General features: G+C 42.1%; 2 protein-coding genes across 4 annotated transcripts; one reads left to right on the forward strand and one right to left on the reverse strand.

Moving 5' to 3' along the window:
* Window positions 1–3,718: 3,718 nt before the first annotated feature.
* On the forward strand, window positions 3,719–13,174 carry LOC308110424 (broad substrate specificity ATP-binding cassette transporter ABCG2-like; the record flags this gene model as incomplete). Its single annotated transcript, XM_080464691.1, has 15 exons — window positions 3,719–3,933; window positions 4,988–5,047; window positions 5,150–5,264; window positions 5,545–5,697; window positions 5,784–5,941; window positions 6,532–6,683; window positions 6,988–7,089; window positions 8,605–8,855; window positions 10,177–10,259; window positions 11,527–11,616; window positions 11,702–11,823; window positions 11,958–12,112; window positions 12,496–12,585; window positions 12,686–12,798; window positions 13,027–13,174. 15 exons carry the CDS (start codon window positions 3,719–3,721, stop codon window positions 13,172–13,174), a joined length of 2,007 nt encoding a protein of 668 aa, XP_080320817.1.
* A 1,129-nt stretch (window positions 13,175–14,303) lies between these two features.
* Window positions 14,304–22,649, reverse strand: pkd2 (polycystic kidney disease 2). Of its 3 annotated transcripts, XM_080463375.1 has the most exons (16): window positions 22,415–22,649; window positions 21,806–22,318; window positions 21,172–21,285; window positions 20,187–20,320; window positions 19,760–20,010; window positions 19,417–19,641; window positions 18,854–19,082; window positions 18,593–18,763; window positions 18,226–18,407; window positions 17,999–18,119; window positions 17,798–17,896; window positions 16,698–16,819; window positions 16,473–16,590; window positions 16,186–16,349; window positions 15,561–15,708; window positions 14,304–15,279 (listed from the first exon to the last, which is right to left on the reverse strand). In XM_080463375.1, the coding sequence occupies exons 2-16, from the start codon at window positions 22,227–22,229 to the stop codon at window positions 15,070–15,072; spliced, it is 2,712 nt and encodes a 903-aa protein (XP_080319501.1). In that variant the 5' UTR covers window positions 22,230–22,318; window positions 22,415–22,649; the 3' UTR covers window positions 14,304–15,069. The 3 variants fall into 3 exon arrangements, with proteins under 3 accessions (XP_080319501.1, XP_080319502.1, XP_080319503.1); XM_080463376.1 differs by having other exon boundaries at window positions 21,806–22,648; XM_080463377.1 differs by having other exon boundaries at window positions 14,310–15,279; window positions 16,186–16,346; window positions 21,806–22,648.
* Window positions 22,650–24,309: the final 1,660 nt, after the last annotated feature.

Here is a 24,309-nt window from a genome sequence, read left to right on the forward strand (position 1 = left end):
CCAAATATCTGATCAGTCTTTGTTTGCATTCTGAAAACTGTCGCATCTATCAAACTTATTTTTGTTACACTTCCAGGAAATCCTGTTTTGGAAATGTTTTTTAAGAATATAATCAGATTTTTAATTCCAATGACTTTTAAAAGCAGCTGAGAGCTACTGGACCCCATCAGAATCTCCATCTTACTTTTTCTTTAATTGATTCATGAATATGATGCAAGAATAATAAAAGGTTTATTTGTGTGTTTGTTTTTAGGCAAAATAAAATAAAAAATCCTGCTTCTCTGCAGTTTATGTCGAATATAAGTAACAAATCAAACAGATAAAAGTTGGTTTATCAGCTGATGCATATACAGTTGCCTAAGTGTATTTAAAGCAAACAAAATTCAAACTAATCCTTCTTTTAATCTCACAACAGTAAAATAAGATTTTGACAAACAGGAAGTTCTAACCTTACACAAGATCACATTTAAAGTGTAACTTGTTCCTTTACCGCTTATACCCGAGTTAGCTGACTTTTGCTGTGGATATCTCTGTTTATTAAAGTGGCTACCATATACGCTGGCAAATTGTGTTCTAGTTTTTAATGAACTTTAATCTACAGTATATCATCGATATAGTATGTAGTTTCATCTATATCCACTGCATTTTAAATGTGTTGGACATTTTTGCTATGGTGCAACTATTGACTGCACCATTTGGAGCACAGACGTCCTTCAAACATATTAAACAGTAAGTTGTATTAAATAATAAAGTGAAAAATAAAATCTAACAGAATTACGAATTTTCCTCATTTTACATTTGTAAACTTTCTTTCAAAATATTTTTCACGATGAAACCGCACATTATTTTTACTTAAAAAATAGAACATTTTGCATTTTTATCCTATTTTTCCCCACATGGAGAGATACTGCAGATAAATTCATGATTTCATTTGTCGAGGGGCGCGGATGAAAAAAAAGTGTTGATAATGGAAGAAGATGGCACAAATGTTCTTTTAATACCATTATCACACAATGTGTGAATTTTGGACGTTTCATCTGTTAAAACGAGCACCTAAAGGGTCAAATCTTATACTAAACAAAAAAAAAATGAAAAATAGAAACATTTTGTGAGAAAAAGTTTCAGTTAAAAGAATCAACATAGCTCTTTTTTCTCATAAAGTACTACAATACAAGAATAAGCACCTTTCACACTGCTTTACCAGGATGCATAACGTTTGGAAAAACAAGCATACAAGATATATGCAATAAAAAAAACATCTACTTTATTTGTACAGCACTCTTGAGCGACAACAAAGAAACAACAAGGGAAGATAAAAACATTAAAACATAGAATAGAATAGAATAGAGGTCCTTTATTATCACTCTCTAGCAATGCTAAAACACAGTGTCAGCTGTGAAATGTTGTGACAGCAGCCTCATTGACAGCATAAAAAAACACAATATTAGAAAATATAACACAGAAAGCTAAGATATAAATATTGAAATATTAAATATGTACAGCTGTGAAATATTTACAAGTATTGCAGCGGGGAGTGAAGCAGCTGTGCAAAACTATTGTGAAATAGAACTATTGTGCAGAAAACATGTAGGATTATTAAAAGAAAAGAGAAAAAAAAACACCAAATAGATGAAAATTGAAAGTGAGAAAAAGAAATGCTGTACACACCCAACGGTGTTTAAAACTCTGCATGTGGCGCGATCACATCGCGACAACAATTCTTCCTCCTCACCAAGGATGTGGGCAGCGTTCCCTCTTGGGCGACTAAAGGGTTAATCCAGCGTGGTCCAGTGGAGGGTGTGAGTGCAGAGGTATCTGTCCCTCCTGTCATGAGCTGACGTTGGTCTGCAGCCTGTGTCCGAGCTCAGACAGTCTGCTGCGGCTCTGCTGAGGGGAAACCTGCTCTCTTCTCACAACCCCGTCGCCCGGTGAGTCCAACAAACCCACAGCTTCCTCTCACTTCTCCTGACGCCCGCTTCAGTTGTGTTACTGCATCATCCGTCGTTACTCTGCCTCCCCGTCGGATGACATAGAGTGAAATCAACATGTAACCCCGGAGGAGTCGGCCTCCACCAGAGGAATTTCACTGAGGTCATGTGTCCTACATGTGTGGGTGACAAACTTTTTTTTTTTTTTTTTCTCGTGATCGTATCCTTAACATCATAGTGGCTGTAGGTTTTCTCTCATTTCAGACAAATTATGCTTCCTATTAATTTTCTTTGCACTATTGAAATGCAGTGAAATACAAATGTGGAAAAACTACACACCCACCAAACCTGAAAGCGAGGCACGGTCTGACTTCTAAAATGTGACTGTTCATTAATAAGACCCGACACCGAATACTTTAGTTTTGTGTGTAAAATTAAATCAGTATAAAGGAGTGTTGTTGTTTTTTCCGATTTTTTTCTTTTAATGCTATCTGGGAGATATGAGGGATATTTATAACCTCAAACCACACTGTAAAAACATGTATCCTTAAATTTTTTTTATAAAATCCAGAAAGTATTATTTTGCATTTGTAACTGAGCTAATATATATTAGCTCAGTTTTTTCAGTTTGTTAGTTTTTTTGCTTTGCTGTCACTCAGTCACTCCTGAGGACATAGAGAAGAGAAAGTGCTATTTGAGGTCTATTTGATTACATTTGCGTGAAGTTATTTAAATAACAGTACCTGTATAAAACGGCCTGATTCGTGGTAATTTGAGGGATACTTTATGTACGTGTAACAAATATTACAAAGCTCAAGCGCCACCGCATCAGTTTGTGTTTCTTCCCTTTGAGAAACAGTCGGTTAAAACAATTCTTATTACATTAATGGACGTTGACTGACATCTGCATGTCATTATTGGCTTTTGTTGTGACCAAATATTAGATCAACAAGAATTCTGCAGAAATCGATCGAACTCTCATGTTAGTTTAATGTTTGAATTAGATTAGGGTCTTTTAGCAAACAAAGTCGATGCTTCATTTTGTAAATTTTTTACATCAATGTGTACATTAAGTCCTAAATAATGTATGACACTAGAATGATATTTATTTATTTATTTATTTATTTATTTATTTATTTATTTATTTATTTATTTATTTATTTATTTATTTATTAGAGGGTTTTTTCCCACTCAACTTTAAGGGGATTAATTACTTTTTATTTAAAGAGAGTTTATGAAGAAGTCATGGCAGCTTTGGTTATTTATTACTCTGTATCTCACAGATTTATACATTTATTAGTTTCCTGAAGAAAAATGAACACTTGGGTGACTCTTTAGCTTCCACAAAAGTATCCGATATTTGTGTGAATTTACGGCTGCATTTTTGCTGGAACTATCAGAATAAAATGACACTTCATTCACAATGCGACATGTCAGCAATGAGGAAAATAAAAATTGAAGATTAAGATCTTCAGTATGTGAATTTTCATTTACTGTAACAGCAGGTATATTTTGAAATATGCCAATACAATATAGTCTTGCTTAATACGGATTACTTCTAATCTGATTGTGATAAGCCCTGCTCCTTTATATCGCTCATGTATTTTATACACGTTTGTCGTTATTTCCTGGTATAAATCGATCAGGTTTTTGTTTCATCCTAAACATAGTGCGTCTCATTATTACAAGGTCAGATAATATTATTATTATCAGGGTCAACTTACAACACTGACGTGAGTCATTATTCTAGTCATTATATTTCAGCGGGGTGCTTCCGAGTGACGACGACAATGACGGAGACGACGAATCACATCAGCATATCCATGATCGAAGGCATCGGTACCAACGGGGTGGCCGGGTCAAAGGTCGGCTCGGCCGCGGAGCGGAGCGGCCAGCGGCGTGGAGCCACTGTGAGCTTCCACAACATCCAGTACAAAGTGCAGCTGAAGAGCGGCTTGCTCTGCCAGAGGAAAGTCACGTCCAGAGACGTGCTGCTGGACCTCAAGTCAGTAAAACACTCGTTCAGTCTGTCTGTCTGTCTGTCTTCTCTCTGCGTGTCCCCGGTGGCGCGTTTTGTCCTCGGTCCGTAGGATGTGCAGAGGGTGAAAAAGCAAAACAAACAAAAAAGAATTCTTTAGATGTCCGAACTGGGACAATCCAGACGAACGTCTCCTGAAGGTTTTATGTTTCAATTGTTAAATGTGTTTATTCTCAGACTGTGTTTTATTAGAATTCGGTTCACAGACACTCAGCACTGCTTCCACTCATTTTCTCGGAGGATTGTAACGCTCGGGTGGTTTTCAGACGCTTGCCGTTCAGAAACACTCGACAAAACTGATCACTTTGAGCACAGTGTGAAAGTGTACTGCGATAATTCGTTGGAGCACTTTAAAGAAGGGGGGGGGGGGGGGGGGGGGTGCTTGTTACGGTGAAAGATCAGCGGTTTCAACATGGCTCATTGTATCCCGATACAAAGTAGGACAATAGTGAATAGCCTCTTACTGTGGTTTTGCTCTGATGGTATTAAACACAGCTTGACGTTTCCCATGGACGAATGCATCATTTCACACAAGTTTTTGGGCCTGTTACTGCCACAGTGTTAATTATATGATATTAAGCATGGGTTCTTGCATATAATCTCCGCTCCACTGAAGAAAAGGCTGCCAGGGGAACGAATTAAACGGCATCACGTGAACGCCATCGCCTCCAGGTTTAATTCAGGTCTTTTCATTTTGTATCACCGACTCTTTCTGCTGCTTGTGTGCAACCGTCCACTGAAGTTTAGGGATTTTCTTTCCAGTTGCTCAGCTTCAAAAATCCTTTCATGAATGTTACTTTAAATGGGATGTAGTGCATGAAAATCAGTTTGGTGCAGTCATGACGGTAAATGATGGAAATGTTTATCGTTGTTTTGACCAGGCGATGAGCGTCCATTGGCAGTTCTGCTTCTTGTGACGCTTTCATTGTCAAACTGATCCAATCCGGAGAGTCTTCACCTCTGTTCCTTAATGCTTCTTTGTTTAACTGCTTTGTTCAAACTCTGCCTGCATGTTTTATAGTGGGCTGATGAAACCTGGCCTGAATGCCATCCTTGGACCTACTGGAAGTGGAAAGTCTTCGTGAGTACCAAGCCGGTCTTCTCCACAAAATTCAACCCAAACACCGAACTGCATTTGTTTTTTTTAGATATTCTTTCTTTCTTTCTTTTTTCCTCTCCAAAGTTTCCTGGACATTCTGGCTGCGAGGAAGGATCCCTCTGGTCTCTCAGGGGAAGTACTGATTGATGGAGCGCCGCAGCCTCCAAATTTCAAGTGCCTCTCTGGATATGTGGTTCAGGTGAGATTAACTCACGTTGACGTTTTAGTGTTGGTTCTAACAGCAGAACTATCCTCCATCCCAGAAGAAGAAGAATATGAAAATGTCCAATTTTCAACCTCTCTTTTCCTTAAAAAGAAATGATCATTAGAATTGTAATACAACACCAATAGGCTCACACTGTTGGACATGAGTGGTAAGTATATCGATGCAGTATTTTGTTCTTAATGGCGTTGAGTTAGTAGTTCCTCACTGTCGGAAAGGTTGACCTTTGACCTCGTGATCTTGTGTTCCCCTGCAGGACGACGAGGTGATGGGCACGCTGACGGTGAGGGAGAACCTGCGTTTCTCTGCGGCGCTGCGTCTGCCCAGCTCGGTGCCTCAGAGTGAGAAAGAGGCTCGAGTGAATCGCCTCATCAAAGAGCTGGGACTCGCCAAAGTGGCCGACTCCAAGGTGCTGATTATTGTGGCGGGACAGCGGGCGGCAGTGAGGGAGGCCACATTCATCGATCTGTGTTGTTGTTGTTTTTTTTCCTTCAGTTAGGCACAGCGCTGACACGAGGGGTCTCGGGAGGGGAGAGGAAGAGGACGAACATCGGCATGGAGCTCGTCATCGATCCTGCAGTTCTCTTTCTGGACGAACCGACCACGGGACTCGACGCCAGCACTGCCAACTCCGTCCTCCTGCTGCTCAAGAGGTGAAGACACTTTAAATCCTCAGTGTTTTGATTTTATTCACACCGTTTGCGTGACAGTGTGATATTAGTTTGGCTGGCACGTTATAGTATTCTTATATTGCACATAATACAACAACAAGAAACAAACCAAAAAAAAGACCCTCCATCCTCTTCCTCCTCCGACTTAATTTTCCTCCTATTAATATAGTATTTTGTCATTGAAAAGATCTTTGTTTTTACTTTTCAGTTTATGACTTATCTATTAATTTGTTCTCCCCCTCTCGTCCTGTGCCCCGACACCCGATTCCAAACTTTCTAAATAATTTAATAAAGTGTTACTAAAATAAATCAGACTAATAGAAACACAAGAAATAAATATTTTATTAAAAACAAAAAAAACAGACACACAAACAAACGAGTTAGTTTAGCTTTTATTGAAAGCAGGTTTACTGATTGTTTTGGTTTAACTTGTATTTTGGTTTTTAATGTTGACATACTTTAAACTTTAGTTATTGCACACCTGCCATAGTTTGTCAGTTAAATGTCTTATTCTCCCAATTTTAACATGTTCTAGACTCAGACTTTTGGATCGTTTGTACGTTTGCTCGCAGGATGGCCAACCATGGAAGAACCATAATTATCTCCATCCACCAACCTCGCTACTCCATCTACAGACTGTTTGACACTTTGAGCCTCTTGGTTGGAGGGAGAATGGTGTACCACGGCCCGGCGCCCGACGCCTTGGACTACTTTGCCAACATTGGTGAAAAAATGTTGTGGAGCATTTCTTAGAAAACTTGAAGCCAGATGTTGGGATGTTAGGGTTGCTCAAGCTCATTTCAGTTTTCGCGAAAATTTTGACCTTACAGGTAACATTAAAACGTGACATGACCTGAGTTGGAATCACTGAATTCGACTATAAAACTGAGATGAGCCAGCTGAAAACCTTCTCCTGAACGTGACCAGGAACTGTATGCGACATAGCCTGACTTGTGGAAGCCGTGGAGGAGACGCCGAGCTCCTGCAGCACTGAGCATGACTGACAACGAACTGCCTCGTCGTTTCAGGTTATCCCTGTGAGCCCCACAACAATCCAGCTGACTTCTTCCTGGATGTGATTAATGGAGACTTGGCGGCCACGGCCATGACCAGAGTGAACGGCTCTGAAGGTAATGTCATGCAAAACGACGGTGCAAAGCCATGACCGCGCAAACTGTGCCTTCTGAAAGATATGTACGTATGATTTTAACTTTCTGGTGGGTTTGCGAGAGATTCTGCTGAGTCCATCCTCAGTGACGTGTGGTTGAATCTGATGAAACAACCAGCAACTTTTCTCTAAACCAGGCCTGGGCATCCTAAGCCGCGGGGGTCGTATGTAGCCCTTTCACTCTGCTTGACTGGTCCTCATGGAGAGAGGTACCATTCTGAATGAAATCAAAATGGCTGTTATGACATATCTATTACATATAGTTTGGTTTTTGCATCTGGCAGTTGTTACCTCAGAAGATTGGTGCTTCACAGTGGAAAAAAAGACGGTCTTCAATAATGGTGTATGTCATACATATTGTATGATACGTGATGGGGGGGGGGGGGGGGGGTGGATGGATTGAGCAGCTTTTTATGGCAGCTGCCTCCATTTGTGTGTGTGTGTGTGTGTGTGTGTGTGTGTGTGTGTGTGTGTGTGTGTGTGTGTGTGTGGGTGTGTGGGTGTGTGGGTGTGTGGGTGTGTGTGTGTGTGTGTGTGTGTGTGTGTGTGTGTGTATGAATGTGATTAACACTGTGAAGTGAATTATTTTAGGCGAGCACATAAAATATCTGAGGAACCTAAAACAGGAGAACATTGTGGGAATTATGTCAGATTCGTCTGCATGACAGTGAAATTACTTTTGTCCTGCAGAATACAGGGAAGTAGACGTAAATCAAAGTATTTTGATAATTACTCAACCTTTTCTTGTATCTGTCTACACGTACTTTGTCCTCCTTATTTCAATGAAAGGTCTGCAGCGCCGCATTATGTACTACTGGTGCAATATGTAATAATGTAATAAATGTTCAACTCATTATGTAATAATGCTGCATTTTGTAAACAAAATTCTTCACCGCGTTTTCTAATAAACTTAATAAAGTAATAACTTGTTACATATTGCAACAGTTACTACATAATGTGGCTGTTCCACTGTCTTCTTTAGTGAAAATGTAATAATTTGGTGCATTACGTAATAAATGTTGCCCTTTATCTGTATACATGGTTTTATGTTTAATAATGAAAAAAAAAATTAAGATTCAGTTGGACTAGAATTATACGTCACTCTTTGCTTTTGCTCATGTCCTGCCAACATAGCGATGGTAGAATGCAGAGTTAAAAATCTGTATTTCCACGAGCCTTTTCTATTTTCTCGAAGAAATGAAACCAGATATTAAGTGCCACTAAGTGCATTTAATCATTTGACCCACATTGTGTAATAAGGGTTGTAATATGTAACAAGTTATTGTAAAATGCAGCAAAAGTGTATTAGAAAATGTGGCATTATTCCATAATAAGTTGAAAACTTATTACATGATTACATATTGTTCCATTATTACATATATTATGTTTTGTGTTTGTGTATGTTTTGATATTGTGTTTTAAAAGAAGTTGAGTGTATTCCATACTACGAGCCCTCACCTTTGCTTCCTACACACAGATTTCGACGTGGAGGAGCTCGGCCGTTCCAGGCAGACCATTGTAGAGCACCTCGTCGAGGATTACAGGAACAGCACTTATTGTGGCGAGACGCGGACCGAGCTGGAGCGCATCCTCCGGGATAAGGAGTGCACCACCCGCCCCACGTCCCGCACCATCACTTACAACAGCTCCTTCTTTCACCAGCTGCAATGGGTCCTCAAGAGAACCTTCCAGAACCTCCTGTTGAGCCCCCAGATATCTGTGGCACAGGTAAAAGCTGTGATGAGAAGATCAGTATCAGTCCGCCTGGAGAGCGGATGGAGCAATTAGTAGGCGTCTTCATTGATTACTGAGAAATGATGCTGCTATTCGAGAAATCATTTAGTCTTTTTGGAGTTTTCAACTCGGTGAAATGTAAAGAGAATAGCAACGACTAAACACACCAGGAAACTAAACATAATTGAAAACAAACATATCCTCACACACAAGGAAGAAAATTAAAACTTTTTATTAAGTTAATGTTTATACGTTTCCATATATATTTTTAAAAAATAAAAATGTTAACACCCTCTTTATAGTTTCACTTCAACCTTGTATTTATGATTCTAAGATTGAAAAGAAATTCTCCGTAAATTAATTTGATTTAAGTCACGAACCTGTCCGTTAGTGATCAGCTGAATTTCTAATCAGCCTCTCGGTTTCAAGGTGTTTTTTGTTTCAGGTTTTATGTTTGACTGTAAAGTTGGACTGATATCAACAAGAGATGAGTGTGAAACCAACTCTGCCTGGGCTGTCCTCATGAACAGGATACAGAGACGGCACTTTGAAGGGGTCAACCCAATGCTCTCATTAGTGGCCCCATGTCTGCAAAATGCCATCAGAAGTCTCCTCACTTTAGGAATTATTAACAGCTAATTGGCCCTAAATAAGTCAAGGTAATCCTGCAAGAGGGGCTCTGGGCGGTGTGGGCGCTGTAATCGGCTTTGGTGACTGTCGTGACCCCACTCTTGCCTTTTTGGGCTCGAATCTGAACTGATATCATATCAGGACAAAGCCCCTCGGCTCTGCTCTGGGAGTCGTCACATGATGGCATCATGACCTATCCCTCCACTGCCCCGCTTCCACATGAGGGGCTGAGGGGAATGGGGTGAAGAAAGGCTCAACCTTATTGGCTTATCCCCTCACCCTGGGAACCGCTTAGCGCTGTCATAATCTGTAAATTGTCAGGCTTAATACTTGTGTCGTTTTCACTTGTCCCACTCTTTTCTGTCATCTTGCCGGCAGTGCAGGAGGAGAAGGAGGATCTAACAATCCAACCCTGACCTCTAAAAAGGATTTCTCCGATGTGCAGATCTTTTATTGCTATCAGAATAAGGCTATTGAGAATTGAAGAGAGAGTCCTCAGAGTTATAACACTACCCCCTCCAGAATTCAAAACACCTTACACATAACGCCTTTTTCTTTTTTTTTTTTAAAGCATTCTTGCTTTGCAGCCTCTCTTTACAAATGCCTGGAAACTGTTACAGGGAACTGAATTTTTGCCGCTCATCACAGCCTCTGGTGTTTAAATGTCTCCGTTTTGTCTGTACAGGTGATGGTCAACGTCGTCCTCGCCCTCATCGTGGGAGCTATTTTCTTTGGGGTTAAAGATGATCAGAGTGGCATCCAGAACAGGTGAGAAACCTGCACACATGCCCATCAAAAACAGAGCTATTATCAATAGAATCTATGACTGTTTTAAAAAAGACCCAAACCTATTAATTTAGTAGGATCCCCCCCCCCCCCCCCCCCCCCAAAAAAAGTCATAAGAAGGTTAATGGAAATGATCTATATTAATATACACATATGTTGGTCCACCCACATCAGTTTCATACTTCTCACAATGTCAGAAATAGAATTTCTAATTTGCCATCCAACCACTTTCAGTTATAAAAGATTTTAATTAATCTAGCTAAACTTCATCTTTCACAGTTTGGTGCCTCTGATGTTTTTTACGCATGGAGGTCATTTATTGTCCATTAATACTGACATTTTGCTTCATCAATCAAGAGGTGTCTCGTGAAGTTGTTTTATAATCTAGCATTGAGTGAAAACCTGATAACAGACTTCTTATCCAGAGTGCTTTTTCCCCCCTGTTATATTGAACTTTCCTTTTCGATGTTCAGGTTAAGTCAATGGTTGTTTTGGTGAAGAAGTGTGAAAAGTAGAGTAATTCCCACTTGGCTAATCCTCTTACCATATTCCATTGGGCACAACCTGGTACTCACAAGTCCAGTGAAGCACATCAGAAAACTCTGCCCGTCGTCGCCCTCTTTCTTTTCTGTGCATGCTTCAGTGAAATATAAAGACCTAATGTCATTATACTGAAGCTCAGTGCATCGGCAGCATGGCAGGCACCAGTGTATGCGGCTTAAATGTCTCAAGTTATTCACCCCTCCTTCCTTTTAAACTCCGTGCAGGCTCAGATCTTTGGGGCCCCAATGGAGTCAGTCACTCCTTAATATGCAAATAAATACAGACCACACCACATTCAGTACCATAATCTGTAAAGTGACGCTTGAGATTTCTGATACAATTAGGAACAGTCTTTTTGTTTTTCTTCTTCTTCTTCTTCTTCTTCTTTCATTAACAGAACCAGGTTCAAAGTCTGAGTTTCTGTGTGGAGTAAGTTTCTATGTGCACATTGTAGGAATTATTCAGATGACGCGTGTTTTTCTCCACTTGTTAGTCGCAAAAGGTTTTTTATAAGTCACACTCTTCCGCACCAGAGAGCGTTAACCACTAACCACCACGCTGATCTACAGTTCCTCTCTGGACAATCAGTCAGTTCTTTATTACACAACCTGCTGGTTTTAAGATGCAAACTTTGCAATGAAGGATGGTTTGGTCAGAGACTCACCAAAGTTTCTGTTCATTGTTTGTTTGTTTTCTCCCCCTGCAGAATGGGCGTGCTCTTCTTCATCACCACCAACCAGTGCTTCAGCACTGTGTCTGCCGCCGAGCTCTTCATCACTGAGAGGAAACTCTTTGTGTACGTGCACTGACATACAATACTGATCATAACTTTCTACTCCCTCGTTTAACACGTCATGCCTCACGTGTTCCCCCTGTTATAGGCACGAGTACGTCAGTGGCTACTACAGAGTGTCGGTCTACTTTCTCGCTAAGGTCCTGTGTGACATCGCTCTGCGCAGCCTCACCTCCATCATCTTCGGCTGCATTGTTTATTATTTGATTGGTAGGAATCTTAAGTCCGCGAGCTAAATGATTCTTGTGTTAAGAGTTTGATATTTTACTGCTACCTAATGATAAAAATGCATTTAAAAAAAAAAAAGAAAAGAGGCTTAGTCTCTCATCACTCTGCCTGTCTAGGACTTAAGACGTCAGTAGAAGCTTTTCTGGTCTTCATACTGACGGTGACTCTCGTGGCCTACACCGCCACAGCCATGACCATGGCCATCTCTGCCGACCAGAGCGTTGTGGCGCTCGCCAACATTTTCATGACCATCACGTTTGTCTTCATGATGGTAAGACATGTACTGACAGAAACATCCTAAATTATTAAGTCCACAGTTTGTGATCTATGCTGCTTAGTGACTCGCCAAAATAACAGTTTCCCCCCCTGGTAAACCATTATTGATCATTAATCTGATGTAATTGATGAAAAAAACAAAGATTAAATGTGAAGGAGGATGGAGAGTTTATTTTTTTTTAAGTTAAAAATGTCATTGAGTTACAATAACCCTTCCCTCTCTAACTTATCCAATTACTGTATGGGACACTACTTGCATGTGACCTAATAAATCAAATTGTTTCCTTGATTAACACAATGGATTTATTTGTGTGCTACTTCGTGTGCGGTGGTCTGATGGAAGAAACTCTCTTTACACTGTCTGCATTACGTTTCCAGATTTTTTCAGGTCTCCTGGTGAACCTGCGCAGCATCATGGACTGGTTGGCCTGGCTGAAGTACTTCAGTATTCCTCGTTACGGCCTTGCGGTAATTCAAACCAGAAGTCACTCAACTGTCTGAATACACCTCAGTCTCAGTCGTCCCGGGCGTCGTCTTGACCTCGTGTCGTTCTGCTCGCTGCATTCAGGCTTTGCAGATCAATGAATTTGTGGATCTGAAGTTCTGCGAGGAGGCTGCGATTCAGGACTCCAGGGTGTCTGCTGCGGTCAACAACTGCACCGTGAACGCAGCTGGACTGACGTGAGTAGAGCTGCATGCGCGTACGGAACATTCTGGAATCGTGTGCGATGACTTTTGTTCCAGCTGCCTTGCAGTGTGCAGGTAGCGGTTGGGGGTGAAGGGCTTTGCTCAGAGAGCCACTGTGGTACACCCTGTCAGCTGTAGAATTCAAAACGTCAAGCCACCAATCACAGGCTTGCTTCTCTAACGCCTTCGCTACTACTTATCGTTCTTCTTGCTTTATCTCAGGTGTACAGGCGAGCAGTATCTGGACTACCTGGGAATAGAGTACTCCTCGTGGGGACTCTGGCAGAATCACGTAGCTCTGACTGTAATGGCGCTCGTATTCCTCATCATTGCCTATCTGAAGCTCCGCTACATCAAGAAGTTCACTTAAAGTTCAAAACTGAAAAAAAAAAAAAGACACAGTTGATGTATAATTTCAGCGTTCTGGGTGAGACGCTTGTTTTGGTGGCGGTATTAATCCTCTTGTGTCCGTACCGGCTCTTCAGCATGTCATTCACCGTGTTTAGTTTGAGGTTACACTCGTGGCTTTTCAGTTTGAGTGAAGCGACGTAACGTCACACTAAACTGACTTCAGCGTTGAAGATGTGTGTGTGTGTGTGTGTGTGTGTGTGTGTGTGTGTGTCTGTGTGTGTGTGTGTGTGTGTGTGTGTGTGTGTGTGTGTGTGTGTGTGTGTGTGTGTGTGTGTGTGTGTGTGTGTGTGTGTGTGTGTGTGTGTGTGTGTGTGGCCAATCCACTATCCTCTCGAGCTTTGTCGACTGTCCTGCATGTTTTACATTTCACTGAACCAGTAGGAATGATTAGACCTCTCCAGAATCAAGAGTGCTGAAGACGTTTAATACCTTCCAGAAGCCGGTTTGGGGCTTGTGCTACGGCCTTTAAAAGTCCCAGTGCTGTAAAGGACACAGTCTGTACAGATAATGAATGGATCTTTGCTGGAATTGATCCCTGTGTCTCCATTCAGTCGTGAACAGGACACAGTTTTTCTCATTACTGGAGCCTTGCAGAGGAGTAGATGTCACGAGCGCCAATGCACTCAAACTGTTTATATTTCACAGCTGCCTGTGGTTGTTTATAAAGGTTTACTTTCACTGTATTTTTGTCAACGGATCAAGTTTTCCCAGTACTTTTATAAATCAGTGGCATTAAATATGCATCTTTTGTTTTTCCACCTTAAACTGTAGATATTAGAGAATTATATAGAGTAGCCACAAAATATCATATTTTGTTGATATTCCAGAGCAAAGATTGTATTACAGCTTCTTCAGGACATATATAAAAATGTTTGATGACACTGTGTTCCATTGTGTGTTTTTCTGACGCAGACATACTTCATTAAGTGAGTTTTCAGTTTCTCCTCACCCTGTTGTCACATACACACACAGCTGAAGTGTAGAAGAGTCATATTTTGTGCTTTATGTGGTTTATTTACCTGCACTAATAAAGTAAATGGAAAATTGGGATGCAAGTAATAAAAAAAACTAAAAAAAACCCTGATGTACCATTTGTGTTTTAATAAAACTTTATTTGGCAGAAATTTAAAAAAAAAGAAAAGAAAATATTGTGTAAAAAAAAAAAAAAAAAAAGAAGCAAGGCACCATAATAATAATAATAATAACAATAAGAATAAATGCATGGGTTTCCCATGAACACTGGATGCACTCCAAATCGAAGTTTGTTTCAAGTTACAATAAGTATGACGTGGCAGGATACTTATTTTGAAGCTTTACTGAAGTACAGATGAGGAGACATGACAGGATGTGCCCCACTTGTACCTACTGGATATTAAAACGATGAAACAATAATGGGCAACATGAACATTCGTAGGAAAACCTTTGGAGAATCTGCATAAATGCTGGGATGTGTAGATGCAGTGATCGGAAGCAGGCGAGCATACTCCATCGCGTAACGCTAAAATCATGCTGAGGAAGCTTGTAGACTGGTACTCGTGTATGAAAACTGACGCGACGCCGAGTCCTTCGTTGTTTTAAAGACGTCTTTAAAAGTTTTCTGTCATGTGTCGAATCAATACATCTTTACAGGACAGACTGAACATCACTTCCCGGTGAGAACCTCACTCATTCTCAGTGCTTTGATTGTTCTAACTGAGGTGCACTGGACTTTATTTCCATTACAATCTGTCAAACAATCTCAACATCTTCAATAAGGTGAAATATTTCCTTCTATGAAACTGTCCCACGCTGTGAGTTAATGCTGCAAGGACGTTTTCTTCGCCATCGTGAAATAATCTCTCGCAGGCCAAGTTTTCACATGTGGCTGCTGCCGTTGGCGCTGGAGTCGAGGCCGTCGGTGGACAGTGACGACGGGGGGCGGGGCCGCGGGCCGATGGGTGTGGCCGGCTGCGGGTGGCTGACCTGCGAGGCCATGTCGTCTGACTCCCACCGCTCCAGTTCCTCCCTCACCAGCCTCTCCATCTGCTCTCTGTGGGCGTCGGTGTCCCGTCCCAGACGTTCGTCCTGACAAACACAGACAGATTAGCTGATGCGCGATGTTTACATGCAAGCAAATCACGAGATTAGCGCCTGGCGACATGCGCTGGAGCAACCTGTTTGGTGTTAAACCGCCACATACCCAACGATGGAGCTTATTTTAGAAGCGAGGCTGCATAGTTTCATAGACGTTATATATGAGGTTTGAATTCAGTCTTTATGTGCAAATGAATCAAGTCTCATTTATGGAACAGTTTTTCTTTTTTTTTAAATACACATCTATAAACTCAGCAGGAGAAATGACTCACCTCCATGACTCCGTCCAGCAGGCGGCCCAGCACGTCCCTTCTTTTCAGCTTCGCTCTCTCCATGGCTTCCAGCTTCACGATCACAGCGTCGATCTTCGACACGATGCTGCCGATGGAGTGCTCCATCCTGTCCACACGCCTCACCAGCCTGACAAACACAGGACAGGAAGGTCTGTTGTCATGTTGACAGCTTCAGGGTGACTCGCCGATAGAGTCACACTTAATCTGGGAAAAAGACTTGACGTATTTGTGACGAATGGGAATAAACTGAATCTGAAAATGAGCCGTCTTGGTGCATCACTCCTGCTGGTTCATGGGAGACCAAACAAAACAAACACAATAGGTTTGTTGCATCAAAAATTTAGATCACCATCACGTTGTTTAAATATTTTCCCGCTGTTGGACTCTTTAATGACAGTATTTACATATAAATGTATAAGTACAAACTGTTAGTGTTCTACTCTTGAGGCAACCTCTTCAGCTTCACAAAGTTTGACGCCCACTCAGAGCCCAGACGAACTAGATTTGAGCCATGAGGAGAAATGCAGTACGTCCATTATTTCTATGCGACTCTTGACATGCAGTCAACCAGCTGTTAAAATATATCCGAATAAAAGCAGCGTACACTTGAAATTCCTCGTAGGAGACGCCCCCTGAGCTGCTGCCGCGGCGACGAGAACTGTGACCGCTGTCTTCATCGTCGTCCTCCTCCGAGTCATCCTGGGTGCGAGGGAAGCTCCGCCCACTGCCCGGTCGAGTCAGTGAATTGCGTTCCAGCTCCAGGTCCTCCTAGCGGACGGACAGAAACACACTGAGCGCCTGCGGCTGTTCTGGCCTCCGAAAGAATTCAGTTCAAATCCTGAAGCCGAAGGCGTTCCCAGACAGAAGAAGCCGTTCAGCTTGAGTACTCACTCTCTCTTTCTCCAGGTCGTCCCTCATCTGCTGGTGCTCGTGCTCCGTCAGCTCCTGATCGCCGTCCTGGTCGTATTTAGCAAAGATGGCTTGGATCTCTGCATCTGTGTGACCCTTTCTGAGTGAACAGATAAACAGAACGCCTTCAAAACAGGAAAGTTCTAATTGTTTGAGTTGACGCCATGCTGAAGTGAGCATCTTTTAGTGTGATGAGGTCGTCGTCACCCCTTAAGATCCTGACGAAGTTCATCAAAGTTCAGTTTTCCCCCCGCTTGACGCAAACTGTCAGAGATGTTGTCTACCGCCGTCTTCTTCAGTCGCAATTTCATCAGTGCTTTGTTGCAGCCCTGAGGAAAGGAACCGGGAGCAGCACAAGTCACTGCGATGGTACAGGAAATCACCAAACAGCCTGTTAAAGGCAAACGCTTGAAAGGAATCTGACACAAAAATGGTTTTCTACTCTTTTCATCAAAACCAATAAAGTTGAAGCTGCTTTTAAGTTTCTCTGCTTCTTACCTGTGAAACTAACTTCCAGAAGTCGACTCGAACTACTGGAATAAATCAGAGCTGCTCAGTGGAGCTTGCTAGTGAAGTAGATAATAGGTAACTTTTGCAGTTACTTATTCATTATTTCCTTCCAGTAGCTTTAGGTTTACTTCCTATATGCAATTTCTATTATACATTTAACTATAAATTGTCTTGGTCTCACTTTCTGTTTTAAATAATCTGAAATTGACGGGTTTTTAAATGTTTATTTTTTAAATTATTGTAAGCTTGAATTACCTTGTGTATGAATGGTGTAATATAATTAAACCCCTTATTCTCTTCCCTCCCTTAAACCAGTAAAACTAATGACATTACACACTCCAATTGGAGTTCAGAAAGGAGTAGTGTCTTTAAAAAGTCAAATTTCAGAACGAAAACCTTACACAGTGTAACCTGTTGCTTGCTATAAGTCATTCAACTCAGCTTATCTATCCAATTCATGTGAAGTAGGACAAGAATTCAGGGACCAAAACCTTGTACCTCTCACCTATAAATGTGGTAAGCTCTAAATAGGTGCAGCGATCATACAGGACACTGCTTTTACAATTCAAGGTGACACGTATTTCACATTGCACACCAAAAAAAATTGCCGAGACGAGTGGGTGCTGCTGCTTCCACTGTCAAGAAAAATAATTGGGAGGAAAAAACTGCTTCTTAAAAAAAAAAAACTGCTTCCTATCAAAAACTTTTCCATTTCCAAGTGGATTCAACTGAAGTCGAGTGGAGCGGCTTCTGGAAAAACGTTAGAATTGATTTAATGGAAATCTGCGGTTCCATACCTTCTTAATGAGGTCGGTCATTTCCATCTCAGACCTCTGCTGAGACATGTCAGCCTTCACCTCCGAGTAAGTGTCATTAATGATAGCCAGGAACATGTTCTGCACAGCAAAGGCGATAAAAGTGGTGTTGTAAATACTGAAAGGCCTTTTCAACAAGGATAAACATTGTCCTTGTAAATCATCATGTGAAACTCGACTCACCATGAGAATAACGAAGATAAAAAGAACAAAGGTTGTAAAGTAGATGGGGCCGAGCACCGGATTTGCCTCCTCAATCTCTGAGAAGTTGAAGTCTCCCAGTATGATGCGAAACTGGGTGAATCTGCTCAAACAGAAGAGCATTTCAACATTCACTTCCAATAACAACTGGAACTGTCGCACGTCAGAGGTGGTAAAGTATCCTTGGGCTGTATTTTTAATGTTCTCACATGCTGGCTTGGAAAGTGCTGAAGTCGTTGACTTGAGTTCCAAACACCAAGTAGGCCAGTTGAGCGTATGCCAGGAAGATGATGAAGAACATGATGGCAAAGCCCACAAGGTCCTTGGCACAGCGAGACATGGTGCTGGACAGCTGATTCATGGTCTTATTGAAGTTTATAAACTTAAAAAGCTGAAAGAGAGGGAAAGGGAGAGAGAGAGAGAGAGAGAGAGAGAGAGAGAGAGAGAGAGAGAGAGAGAGAGAGAGAGAGAGAGAGAGAGAGAGAGGGAGAGAGAGAGAGATGAGGTAATAGCAAATTACTCTGTGTAAGGGAGTAAATGAATACCAACAAGAAAAGAAAAAAAAAACATATGAACCTTGACCCAGGAAAAAAATACAATGGCTGCAGCCATGTTGTTAAACTGGATCTGCAAGTTGGCAAGAGGCTCAAAACTGGGGTGAGCAGTGAGGTTCTCCAACAGGCCGGCGGGCAGGTTTCCAACCATGGCTGTCCGCGTCACGTTCATGATAATAGCAACGACGCTGAGCTGGAAGAAACAATGGAAAAACCAAAATCAGATATGAGCTACTCAGACATAATGTATTTGTACTTTTTGAACCGCGTCGTGATTACGCACTGCGACAATGAGAACATCCAGGCAGTTCCACGGGCTCTTGAAGTAGTGCAGCCGGTGGATGTGGATTTCCAGCACCTCCTCCACCACGTAGTAGAAAATGAACAGGCAGAACGCCACTTCGCACACGGCGACAAAGTAGTCCCAGCTGGACACGTATCTTATCAGACGCACCGTCTGGAAGTGCCAGGACGTCACCGCGCCGCCCGTGGCAGGGAACTCCACCAGCAACCTGACAGATGCATCATATTTACAGAATGGCAGCTGTTCCAAGATGGCGGACCACGTGTTGCACTGACTTTTATCAGTTTATTTGAAATGCATGTTCATGATCAAGCACATAAACTTTCTTTTGTAAATGTCAGAATAGCTGTATGTAAAGTAGGAGACTTTATAAAGTCAGCTGTCAATTGGGTTTTGAGTCATTTTAGCGCATTACGGCACTTTATATCTTATCTGCACCTAATAGAATCATCATCTTGGTCCAAGACAATAAATCTTAAACGATCCAAAGTTGCAGACAAATGTACATTATAAATGAGTGCGACTGGACTGATCACTGGTACCTGGCGATGCAGAAAAGGTTGATGTTGGCATTGTAAACAGAGAAGTCAAGGAAGACGGCTCTAGTTCCTCTGTCCAGCCACAGGTGGTCTTTGAGAAACTGCAGGCGGGCGGCCGACTCCTCCTTGGTACGAGACAAGTCTTGGTAGTATCCTCCGGCGCCATATTTAGACACCTGGCCCCAGTAACTGCTGCTGTTCATCTGATTCCCAGTGGCGTACACCCACCTGGCAAACAGGAAGTTCAAAGACTGCTATAAACACAAGAATTTCGTTCTGTAATGTAATCACGAGTTCAAGACGACTTTCACAACTTCGTACTTGCTGTTCCTCTGTGCACACTTACGCTGTTCCGTTCTTGGGGCCGAATGAGGCGGTGTCCTCGTTGGTCGGGGTGTACATGTTGTAGCAGTCCTGGACCTCGTCCCTCAGATCCTTGTAGACGGAGCAGGACTCGTTACGGACTTTGACCTGTCTGAGCCGGGGCACCCCAAGGAGGAGGTTCTCGTAGTAGATGAGGCTCTGGTTCTCCGGCAGGCTCTTGTTGTTGTACCACACCTCCCAGTACATACCGTTGAGGAAGGGCCCCTCTGTGAACTAAAGGTCACGGCGCCACAGAGACAGGACAGAAACTTTTAAGGCCTAAAAACTCCTTAACAGCTGTAGTGAATTGAAAAGATGTTTATTGATACAACATTAGGATGATACTTTAAATGTATAAAGGACATTTCAAATAGCCAATATCCAAAACAGAGATTATTGTTGCATTTCACCTTCCAGAAGTCCTCCATGGTCGAGAGGCTCCTGAACGTCATGGGATCCCCGGCAGACAGCGGAGTGTCCAGAAAAAGCTGAGACATGACTTTGGTATAATAGTACATGTTGGCACTCACCATCCCGTAAGTCACTGCGGAACAAACCACAACATCACAGGACTGCAGAGAAAGGTAGGTGAAACGTAAAGTAGTGATCCTGTTAGCGCCCGCTACAACAACATAATAACACCGGCTATGAGGTGCTGAACAAAACAGCAGAACAAACACGGGAGGGAAACCTTTTGCACTTGACATCCTCTAATTATCTTGTAGTTTGACATGCAGATTACCATTCATTGCAGCATTCTCAGTACTTCGGGAAACTGCATTTAAAGTCAAACTGCCTGGCAAGACATGCCGTATACATGCCTGCCAGAAAATCATTTCCTGATCCACCCTTAACCACACTTTGGCATTTTTCATTGCGGCAAAAAGAGAGGAGGGTATCTTTAACATGAGCCTCCCCGTCGTTTCTATTCGTCACGTAATAATTACAACAAATAGTTGGAGAGCGGAACGTTTTGAAAGTAACAATGTGAGAATGGAAACAAACTAAAGCGACCAGTGAAGTGTCACTTAATGTATCTATAACGGACCAAGCTGCCAGACCACTTGAAGTTTGGACTATTACTGGCATTTGACCATCTAACGTCTACTGTGCTTCTCTAAGACGTTTCATGCAATTACTGAATAAACTTCACAAAATAACCTCACAATCTATGGGCGTCCATATTCTATTGAACTCATTGTGCCGCTTTTCACCCAAACATTCAGACTAGCGCCTCTAACATACAAAAAAAAGAGTAGAAACTATTTAAGAGCGTAAGTCTGGCCTGGAACAGCAGTCCTACTGCACCTCATGGCCTTTTATTTTTATTTTTTTTACTAAATTTAATGTCACTCGCATGTGTGCACGGGAATGAAAATGTGTGTGTCTGCTTACAGATACAGATCGTGATGAGGAATGCAAAGTACGTGAGCATCTCCCTCAGTACGTTCATCAGGTATCTTTCTCGGCTGCTGTCGCTGTCCTCCATCAGCTCTGTGCCCCAGAGAACTGTGCAGAAAACAACACGTTATATAACACAATAACACATGTGCTCAATACTCACAGAGGCATTTAACTGCACATTTGTAAATAAGATTTAACAATATCTTCTGCTTCTACTAAACACAAGATATTAATGGACTATATCTGGTTTACAAACGAGACTTTTCATGAAGAAATGTTCTACTTTTTAAATCTAAAATGTTGAATTCAGGTTAACTTTTTCTTTTTAATTTAATCTGACCCAGCAACAACATTTTTAACAAACATTTGTACTGATATTACGCTATATATGCATCCTTTTATACAGTTCCCTGCAATATACAGTTGGCTTGATGATGAGGTGATTGATCAAATCACTGTGATATTTATCATTATAAGTTTGACTAGTTGCATTCTGCAGGAGCACTGAGATAGTGACTCTTATTCTCACTACAAAAAAATAAGACATTTATCAACTTGAGTCTTTTCAAGAGTCAGAAGTTGTTTGATTTCAAACACTGAAAGTGAAGAAGAGAAAGTGACCAACTTCTGATCTTTTGGAGGATCTGCTTCATGCAGCTGCGGTGCTCGTGCCTGTCCTGCTGCTGGGCGTCCAGGGTCGGGGTGGGATACAGTCCCCCCCGGGGGATGTGAGGGCTGCTGCCCGCGCGGTTGAAGCCTCTCGGGCCGCTGCTGCAGCTGCTGCTGGAGGCCGTGGACACCGACCTCCTCCCGGTACTCGCTTGAGGCCAGTCGGCTTCCATGATCTCGTCCCCGGGCTCAAAGCCCGGGTTGTCCCGGCTCCACGCTTGCCTGGACGGAGGGGACGGTGTGCCGACGACTCCCCCGAGGCCCAGGTCTTGATGCTGGATGTTCTCCATCTCGATGCCCTCGCTGTGCTCGAGCCTGTGCGGGGACCTGGCCGCGGGGCTCTGCGCGAGCTGCTGCGGTCTGACTCGGGATGAACTCATGGTTCACTCGGCTAAAAAGTTCTGTTTTTAACCGTGACGGGGCATCGGGAACAGCTGACGTTTGCCAGAAAATGGGTCATAAAGTGGCTCTGAATAAGAAAAGAAAAGAAAAAAACCTTGTTATTTATTGTAAATGTCTGAGACGATGTCCTCCTCTTCCTCCTCCTCCTCCTCCTCCTCCTCACATCCAGCTGCTGCCGTCTTCACCACAACACCGTTATAAAACTTTCCTCTCCGCGACGTGAGGAGACTCTCAATTCCGTTTCAAAAAACGATGTCTTCTGTTAAAAAGCCACCCCTCGCAGGCAGGTTAACCAGAGAAGTGTTGAGTTATTTAGGTTAAAAATGCTGTGTTTCGGTGAAAAACGGGAGAGAGTCGTCTCGTCCCGGGACAGCCATCTTGTTCCTGAAGTGTTCTCCCCCCCCAAAAAAAACAAATCCCTTTTCCTTCATTTGGACTCAGGTTACATTAGAAGTCATGGCGTCGACTGGAAGGATGGAAAATACATCTCTCCAAGTTGATTTATTTTAAAACGGTTTAGGAAAAGTTTTTCACAACTTTTCAGTGTCGGAATTATTACTCGTTTTTTAAATACTTCTTTTTTTTATTGATACGTAAAATCATAATTCACTTTCTAAACAGTCAAATTCGGGGGAAGAAAACTTAACTAAAGTGTTATTTAGTTTTAGGGGTGTTATTGTGCCCCATGTTACATTAAAAACGCAGGATTTAGTATAAAGTTACGTCACCTCTATGTTTGGGTCTGTGGTTACCATGACAACGAGGCACCACAACTGACGAAACAAGTGAACCTCGAGGGTATTGCATATATCTTTTCCTCTAGTCCTTGTTTTTACTTTTTCCAGGTTAGGAATACAATTAAACCCACCACACTTCTCATTTTTTTAATAGAACATGTGAAACCGTGAAGTTAGAACACATTAATAAGCTCTACATGTAAAATGTACACTTCATCTGTTACATCTGTTGTGTAGACAACAAATATTGGAACCATGCATGGAAAAACATACACTGTGTCTCTGCTTCAACTACGTACTAAACATGCAGGCTTAAGCTGGTCCACCAGCACATTCTCATTCTCAGTTTATCACCATCAACATGCCAGCATATAGGCTGGCACAAGGCACACGTATCAGGGATGATGATTGAGGCTGTTCCCTTTGGCTGTATGGAGTCTGAAATTGCTGTGGATGGTGTAGATGGTAGCAAATATTGCATATCCAATCCTAACTCTGCATCCTATAGAAAATGCACATGCATCTCTATGTATGTCTCCTTTGTACCAACAGCAGAGTTGGCTTAAACTCAACAATTACGGGAGATGGTCATAATTGTTGTATGGCTGTTGAGGAAGGTATCAACTTTGAGGTCAATCTGATCACGTTCAGACTATTTACGTTGCACTTCCTGTTCCATGATGTTCTTGACCATTGACACGCCGTCAAATGGCGTTACGACTGAGTGACATCATATGGTTGTGATCAGGTTATATTTCAGGCTGATTTGACCACGTTCAGCCTATTTACACTGCACTTCCTGTTTCATGATGAAACAAACTTTGTGGCGAGATTTTGAGAACATTTGCTCTTCAACCCCTTTTCTATCAAAAGAGCACAAGTTGAAGTAGATTGGAGTTTCCCCCTGGAATGAGTTCGCTCTGGAAATTTTGTGAATTTGGGGAAAAAATTCCCCACAATTCCCCATATTCTTCCAAATATCTGACTTCCTGTTGAGTTTTAGGTATGGCCGAAAGAGCACTTTTTGTATATACTGTATGTGTGCCGATTGTCATAGCTCTCAGTGAAACGGGATTTTGGGGCTACCTTTTTTCAATTTTGCAGTCGCGCTGTTCAGCCATTTCGCAAGTCATGTGTAACTCCCCCACATTATCAAATTTTTTGCCAGACCTGACAAGTGTACAAAGTTTCACAGAAAGTTATTTATGTTAAGTCCCTCCAAAATGTGATTTATCTTGGCCAATTATCTTGGTGAATAATCTCAGGAAATCCAATAGGGTCCTCCTGCACTTTCAGTGCTCGAACTCTAATAAAGAAAAGA

Source organism: Lipophrys pholis (assembly GCF_963383615.2).
Source record: "Lipophrys pholis genome assembly, chromosome: 5".
NCBI classification, from domain to species: Eukaryota; Metazoa; Chordata; class Actinopteri; order Blenniiformes; family Blenniidae; genus Lipophrys; species Lipophrys pholis.

Excerpts from the sequence above, each read along its gene's own strand:
- pkd2 (XM_080463375.1), bottom strand. The coding sequence starts at position 22,229 with ATGAGTTCATCCCGAGTCAGACCGCAGCAGCTCGCGCAGAGCCCCGCG. Across the intron at positions 20,011-20,186 it reads CCATGGAGGACTTCTGGAAG|TTCACAGAGGGGCCCTTCCT; the intron begins GTGAAATGCAAC and ends CGTGACCTTTAG. Across the intron at positions 15,709-16,185 it reads TCCTACGAGGAATTTCAAGT|GCTGGTGAGGCGTGTGGACA; the intron begins GTACGCTGCTTT and ends TGTGTTTGTCAG.